The sequence below is a fragment of the Rhipicephalus microplus genome, chromosome X (genome assembly GCF_043290135.1).
Source record: "Rhipicephalus microplus isolate Deutch F79 chromosome X, USDA_Rmic, whole genome shotgun sequence".
Taxonomy (NCBI): Eukaryota; Metazoa; Arthropoda; class Arachnida; order Ixodida; family Ixodidae; genus Rhipicephalus; species Rhipicephalus microplus.
The window spans coordinates 120907574-120915901 of NC_134710.1; the positions used below are offsets into that span (position 1 = coordinate 120907574).

General features: G+C 37.8%; 1 protein-coding gene across 1 annotated transcript in view; it reads left to right on the forward strand.

Moving 5' to 3' along the window:
* The window catches only part of LOC119176377 (uncharacterized), a 31000-nt gene extending 23227 nt beyond the window's left edge, over positions 1 to 7773 (forward strand). The window contains exon 7 of the mRNA XM_075877533.1: positions 351 to 7773. Coding sequence (XP_075733648.1) covers positions 351 to 494 — 144 coding nt within the window. The 3' untranslated portion in view covers positions 495 to 7773. The remainder of the gene's footprint in view (positions 1 to 350) is intronic.
* Positions 7774 to 8328: the final 555 nt, after the last annotated feature.

The following is an 8328-nucleotide window of genomic DNA, read 5'->3' on the forward strand; positions in this document are numbered from 1 at the left end:
AAAAAAATATTTATGTGATTTATACTCTATATCTCCTAAATGTGCTTGTTTTTGCCTGCCCACTACCTACTTTTACTTTTACGAATCATGTATTGACTTTCTTTTTTTTCCTTTTTGAGGTTACAGTGAAATGATCATACCTATTATTTGCTGGGAACAAGCATGCTTTGCACCATTTCCATGTCCCATCCAGGTTTTATCTGGTGCTTCATTGGCGTCAAGCTTATCTTTGGTGGTCGAACTTGCATGGCTTGAACTAGAGTGGCACGACACTTACTCCCTGGTCTACTGTCTTAATGGAGCTGTGTCTGGTGGTTTCAGTTCAATAATTCATTCTCTTCCTATCTTAGCACATCACACCTTTTGACTCTGATGGATTCCGGCAATGCATGATGCATCAGGCCTCAGTCTCCGACTTTTTCTCAAGTTCTCCAGTTTCATCCACACCACCGCGGTCTGATGTATCAGAGGTGGAAGACTCGAGTGTTGCCTGAAGAATGCCTGTGTAGAATGAAAACGCATTTTGTTTTACCATGTAGATACTTTTAATTTAGGTCATAACACTCACTCTGAGTGACCCTAATAAAAGTTTGTAATATGTTTCTTTTGCTGTGATTTCTCTAGCGCTTGATTTATGCTTCTCAAAGCACTACGTGTAAACTATGCTCTGGGAGGATTACTCTAGTCCATAAGCAGGTAATAGTGGCGGCATATTTTGTGGAATAACTTACGTTATGTATTATAATGCTAGATTTCTATTAGTGACATCAGTGTTTTTACTCGTGATCTGTTCTGCTTTCACCATGAGTGTTCTTCACTATCACATGCTCATGTACAGGTCCCTTTAGTGCTTAAATGTGTTATTATAGTCTGTGTTATTTGTTAGGCAGGTTTTCTTGAGCCAGTAAATTTTGTTTGTTAATTAATATACATGTAGTATTTGTAAAAAGAAAGTTTTGTAGTGTTCAAGAAAATGTGATGGCATTGTGGTGGTATCAGAAACGAGCACAGCAAATACTGTAGGCCAAGAATAGTTGAACGTTTGCGGGAAAACTACCGTGCATAAGCGTCATTTGGATCATTTCAAAAATGTCCCACTCGTGGTGAATGTGGTGTCATACATTTGCTTTAATTTTTCGATTATTGGAGCTGTGCTGTTGATTATATGGACGTTTTAGGCATTCCCAAACAATGATCTTCCACTCTGACGTAAATTGCTGTTTGCCTTTAGTGTCCCTACAAGCGTTCATTTGGCTGCCAAGAGCATGCCTCCTCCTAATGATAAGACATCCCTGGTGTAAGCAGCTAGAACTACCTTCAGAGCAACTAGACATCAGAATGAGGTGGATGACGAACAATAGTCTCCTAGTCCTCCTGCTCCGTAACCTTATCTGTGATATCAACAACACTCGCCTCTCTAGGTGAATGTCACACAGGACCCTCTATCATACCAGTGGAGATGTTTCAAGGTGCTGGCAAACACTCGCACTTCCATTAAAACCAAATTAAAAATTATGAAAGGCAGTGTTTGCCACTAATAATCGCAGAAGTGTCCATGTCTACAGGCCATTAAAGCAACAAAAACACCTTTAGGTTTCACTTATGGTGTCGGGATCCCTTAAATCTTGTGAAACAAACAAAAAATGCAGGTTTTACAATTGAGTGGCCTATTTGTTTTGAAGATAAAGGAGTGCCAGCTACCATGTCGATAATGTACGCAAACAAAATATTGCCTGTATGCCTGCAGTCATCCAGGCACATTTATCAGAACAGGCATTGCAAGGTGCGGAAAATTTCAGTTGTCCTTTACTATTTTTTATTTTATTTTATTTTGAAATACCATAGGGCCAGAGGCCATGCCATGAATTTGTGATTTAAGTGACATTGACAATGAATCTCGTATCTTTGCTTGCAAGATGCCTGCATGATTTGTATGAATCACCAAGGGTCTGTTAAATGTGCCCCTTTTGAATATTCATAGAATAACTTGCTTAGTGACAGCTTGTATTTTCACTGTTGAGTGAAAATTTCGACATTCAGCCCTCTTGATAAGATATATTTGTTACTGTATAAGCATTTACATTGAGCACAAGTAAGTAGACACCTGTATGTTTGTTCACAAGCACTTGCATTTGTCCACTTGATTGTCATTTTTGCTAATGCACTTAAACAATTTAAAGTACGTAAAATTTTATTGTGGGTTTTTAGAAGTTTTGTTTGTTTCGTATTGCATTCAGTTTTGTTTACTTATGGGGTGGGTGCTTTTCTGTGTTCGACTCCTTTCGATGCACAGATTCACCGGTACAAGACTTGTTGCCGAACGAAAAGTGTCAAGTGTGGCTGCTGAAGCTGAAAATTCAGGACCGGGCTGATCACTGTTCTAAAACTAATAGCTTTAGCTTTTTACCAAAGGTCTTAACAATGTTTTATGTTTTTAAAGGTTTGGTCTTCATCGTTAAATTTTTTTATTTTTTAATGCTGGTTTATGTTCTCTAAGAAGTGGCTGTGGTTTCCAATGACTAAGGAAAATGTTATTTACTTGTTTATATAGAAACATTTTGTTCTCTTTATATATTTAATGGAGCCCTGCAACACTTTGCCAGGTGTTCATAAAATTATCCCACTGTTTATCACCGCACAGATTAACTGCCACAAAAATTTTTAGAATCCAAGTGGAGTTACAGAGATTTGTTTAATGCTCTAAGCATTTTCTCCCTTCTTTTAAAAATCTCAATGAGTGCACTGAAATGTAGTTGGGGTGGGGTGGGGGGGACAAGCAACAGCTACATTCATACTGGCACTCTTTGGCCACCTATGGCCCTTGTGCCGCGAACCGGACCAATCATCATCAGGTTACTTCCGTAAGTCAGTGCGCATCGCAGTCTTGAGCACTTTTTTGTTTCGTTTGAACGCCTGTGTGGCTTGCATGCCTGTTGCAACTTCAGACGAAGAAGTAGTTGCGGCATTCACACGCGGTTCTGCTCGAGACACGGTTCTCTTTTTCTTTGCCTGGTTGATGAGCAGGTCAAGAATGAGTTGGCATCAAAGCCTTTCATTCCTCTTCTGAAGGTGTTTGTCGCTACAGTGCCTGCGTGGCAGTCGCCAGGATAAATATGCATTGCACTATATTAAAACCTGCCAATGGTCTTTCCGGTACTTTACATAATCTGTTTGGGTATATAGCAGGATTTGTTAAGAGAAGAGCGATTTCTTGCAATCTTTGAATTTATTTGTAGATTCCCAGCCGCATGCTGGGCTACGTTTGTCTCACATGTTCGCAGGAGCCTTGACTGCTGATTGGCAGTATTTTCTGAACATGTTCACAAAGTATTGCCGGGCCCCTTCAAAAGCGTGAGATATGTGATGTTGTCTTTCTTGTAATTTTCCAAAGAACATTTAGGATACTTTTTAGGATAGACTCTGCCACTGTTTATTTTTGTTCGGTGGACGAATAATCTGGAATAATTGAAAGGAATCCTTTACATTTTTTATTCAGTCTTAGGAATAATTAAGTAATAATTAGGCAAGACACTTGCATTCAACACAAAAAAAAACAGACAAACCTCACTGTGTAGTGTATAACAGCAAAATGATTTGGGCTCCTCAAACAATGCACTAAATAACCGAGAAGTAGCGTAGGACAAATAAACTTCTTATTTTGGTTTGGTAAATAATAAAGTGTGGGCTCTGTAATGATATAATAGCCCACGTGCACATAAAAAATCTCTTATTGTCATTTGTAAAACATTAAATTGCTTCCGCTCACGTATGTGGCACTGTAAAAATTAGTTTCTGCCCATTATTCAGTGCACCGTGCTGGTGTGTGTAGAATATGTCAGTCGTGCAGCACCTCGTTCATCTGATGCATAATGAATAGTAAACACAAAAAGGTCTCATGATAGTAGTTAGATAGTCAGCCCTATATATAGTTTCTACTCTGGAAGAACTTGGTACACTTGACTGGACTTGACTGTCTGCTTTCTGGCAGTGTGCACTGAGCTTGGTTGGGGACTGAAAACAATATGGATGTAGATTCTACAGAAGATATCTCAAGTGGGATTTTTATATGCTGTATTGGATTGCATTGTCTTGTTTTACCTTATTTAGTTGAGGGCCTTAAAAAATATGCAATGTCGTATCTAGCTCCAACGCACTTTCAATATACCCTTCAAAGCTTTCAGGTATCTTTTACAAGTACGAGTTACTAGCTTGTGGGAGAAAGAGGTCAGTGGCTCTCTTAAACTGAACAGCTCATGAACTTCACCACAGTAGAATTTAAGACTGGCAAAAATTTAGCTGTGACGTGTAGCACTTGCAGGTGCAGTCATTTTTTTTTCTTTTTTTTAATGTACCATATGCACTCCTGTAAGGGAGAAGCGGTTGAACTTTTTTTATTTATTTTTTTTATTTAAGTATACTGCAGACCTTCTCGGTCCAAGCAGGAGTGGTACATAGTATATACAAACAATGATGCCACGTACAGAAAGGCACCGGCACAATCCAAGAAGAAAAAAAAAACTATTGAATTCCAAGTAGCCAAAACAACAGTGTCATAATGCAACGTTGAGAATCATGCTAAAAGGACAAACCAGTCAAAGGGAAAGAAACTGCTCACAATAAATCCCTATTCGTACATTTGCGTCTATTGTTCAAAATTTATAGTTTTATTCTTTTCAATAAAGGATTCTACGGTGTCACAGTTCACAGCTATTAATGGGAGTTGATTCCAATATGCAATTGATGACGGAAAAACAGAGTTTTTGTGAATGTTGTTGTGACTTGTGCGCAGTCGTATTGTCTTATTGTGGTTAGTTCTCGTGGAATGCCTGAAAGGTTCAAGAAGATAGTCTGATCTGGATATTGTATATTTCCCATGATAAAGAAGATACAGGAATTTAAGTTTAGAATGTATTCTCCGTTCGGAAAGGCAATGAAGTTCGGCTCTTTTATGCAGATTAGTAACACTGGTATACCTGGAGTAATCGGAAAACACAAATCGAACTGCTAAGTTTTGCACTCGCTCAATTTTACTAATGAGAAATTTATGATGTGGACTCCAAATTATATCGGCGTATTCTAGTGCTGGTCTAATCAGGGTCTTATAGGCGGTTAGCTTTGCTGCAGGGGGGAGAGTTACGGAGTTTTCTCTTTAGGAAGCCCAATTTACCTTGCGCTTTCGAACAAATAGCAGTTATATGTGGATCCCAATTAAGGTTGGATGTTAATGAGCTTCTTGGTGCACATTCATAGTAAAAGGCAGCGAGAAAACGACTAGGAACAAACAGGAGAAATGGGACAGAGTGCTCTGTCCTGCTTATTCTGTTTTTTTCTTCTCATTTTTGCACTTTGCACATTTTTGCATTTTCGTTTTTCACAATAGGTCGTCTGAGCGCCACACTTTTTTGAACGAATTTGATACAGTGCATCCCTTCCGTGGAAGTGTGAAATTTTTGTTCAAATTTCTATTCACATAAGAAAAAACCTATATATAATCGAGCCATATATACCCAACGATGAGATATATGGCACTTAGCTGCGGACATCCTTGCTAGATTTCATCTGTGTCGCTGCTCTAGCTCTGCTCGTCACCACTGCTCATGTCATCCACATGTACATGTGCAAGTATAGTGTCTCCCAGATAAAGCCGTGCACTCGATGCTCACTGATAGCTCTGCATGACGAAGCTGCAGGACACCAATTGCCGTCTAGTGGCTTCCGCGAAATGCGCTGTTGCATAATGCGAAGACACTGCCGTTTGCTGGCAAGTTGTGTTTCTTTCCCCTCCAGAATTTGGACATCCAAGTTTAGGTAGCAGTCGTTAGTCTAGTGTATTCCGTAATCCATGATTATAGCCATTGCACATACGAAGATTCGGAGGGTTTGCTTTTTCGGAAGTTTAATTTAAAAAAAACTTACTTGTTTTTTTTTTTTTCATACTGCCACTTGCATTACTAAGTCAATTTGCCTTTATTCCCTAGCTAATGTTTTCTGCTTTATTTACAGATCTTTTGTTTACAATGCAAAATCCACTTGTGCAGTGTTTTGTACTTATTAGTTACAGCACAGTTGCTTTATCTAGTCACCTACCGCAGAGTTTCACATTATGCAGTAAAGTGTCAGTACTTTGTATAAAAACGCTATGCAAGCTGTGAGAATGCTAGTTGCAGAAGTGATAAAGGTGTATTACGAAACAATTTTCATGAAAAAGTAAGCTTACTAAACGTATAGCTGTAAAGTAGCGGTTGTAATTTTGCAGCTACATTATATGCTTATATTTAAATCTTAGGAGACTGCTCTATTTTGTTTTATTCTTCTAAAGCATATATGTTTGGGATGGATTTTCACAAGTTTCTCACTTTGTGCATTAACATCACATTTCAAAATAAAGTTAAGACAAACTGTTTATGCAGAAGACTGCCAGCATAGAAGTCTGGCAGGTGTGAATGAAAACTAATATTTGTGCATCAGAAATGTGGGTTAGAAGTGCCATAAATTTTACATAAAGCTCTTAAATTTTAACTTTAGGCAGGATGAGGCCTTCTGTGAGAATGATAAATTGTTTGCAAATTAGTACCTGTTTGATGTATTGCATCTTTCTATCCTATTCCCACAATAATAAACAAAAGTAACACTTGTTAGTCAGCTCTAAAAGGTGACAAGTGCATGTCGTGCATGCATTGCTCCACTGTATTTTATAGTCATAGTGTAGGTTACCTTTTTCTCAGTATGTATACAGCATCCAACACACTTAAGCATTTGGCCTTGCACCATATGATGTATTGTGGTGTATTGATCTACGGTAGGCTACAACCCAGAATAGTGTATTTTATTGTGAAGCATTTCATCTTTGCGGAAAAGAAACCTCCCTCCACTTATCCCCATTGCCTCTGGCTGCCTGAAACTTTTTTACTTACAGATACCATGAATGAGATTATGTTCAGAGACGCCTGTTCACTCCCTCTTTCCTCAGAACGAAAATCCTGGCAAAATATCTAAAAACAGAAGCCACTCATGTTCGCAGTGCACCTTAGATTCTTTTAAATGCAGCACCCATTTTTCTGAAACAGGTGCCTGTAGTGTAATATAGAGTGGCAGATGCACTAATGAAAAAGGAAGACTTCATCACTTTCTCCATTAGTATTGCTAGGGAGTATTGGAAATATGAAAGCAGCCATAAAAAGCTCAGCAAGTAATGGCAATACGAGCTTTTATTTCTAGGTCACCTGGCCAGGCGCACTTATCAATGGCATGTGCCACAAATTTCTGACTATGCTTTCAAAATGAAGACAGCACAACCAAAATTTTTTTTTAAAAAAAGCACATTTGTATCAATAGAAATAGACATGTATAGGCAGAAAAACATATTTATTAAGGTTTAAACCATATCTTTACTCATAATTTTAGCTTACTGGCCAAAAAGATGAGGCCCAGTAGTGTGCAATTTTCTATAATCCTGTTTATGTATCACAAAGGTGACTATTGATAGTAATAAAATGCTAGTAAAGGTTTTTCTCTAATTGGTCTCCAAAAGCCTACTAAAGTGTGTTGCTTAAGGCTAAATAAAGTTTGTATAGGTACAATGTTGAAAAGTGGGCATTTGTAGCCATTAATGCTACTACGTCAAAGAAAAGGGGAATTTTAAGGTTTATTTTTGTTGTTGTTAGAATGTTAATGAGAGCTGACTAACAATAATGCCTAGAAAAGTGCATGGTATGTATTTCTAATAATTATGTTATAAATGTGATAAAAGTAAAGTGAATGAAAAAAAAAAAACTTGTCGTTTTGATCTTAAGAAGGGATCAAACCTGGAGCCCTTGAATTACGTATCTGATGTTCTACCGACTGTGCTGCAGTCATCCCCCCATTCACTTCATAGGGTATATATATATATATATATATATATATATATATATATATATATATATATATATATATATATATATATATATATATATATATATGTGTGTGTGTGTGTGTGTGTGTGTATGTATATATATATCTGTGCATTTAAATGTCGAAGTATTAGTCAGCTTTAATTGCAGCCATAGCGGTGAGTGTGGAACACTTTCTTTCTGCCTGCTGGCGTCTTGTAGCATCTGATCATTTTACGAGTTCGCAGCAGGCCAGATAATCCTTTGCATACTACCTGAAGGCATTAATTTTGCCAGAACAAGACCCACGCTATGAATGAAGGAAGGACTTGGTTTTTTTTTTTAGGATAGGATAGGCATCTATGCACCATAAAAGCCATACAGGACACATTACTCAATACACAATTCATGCTAAAACAATGAAAATGCTTCACATTGAAGGATAAAAGAACAAAAT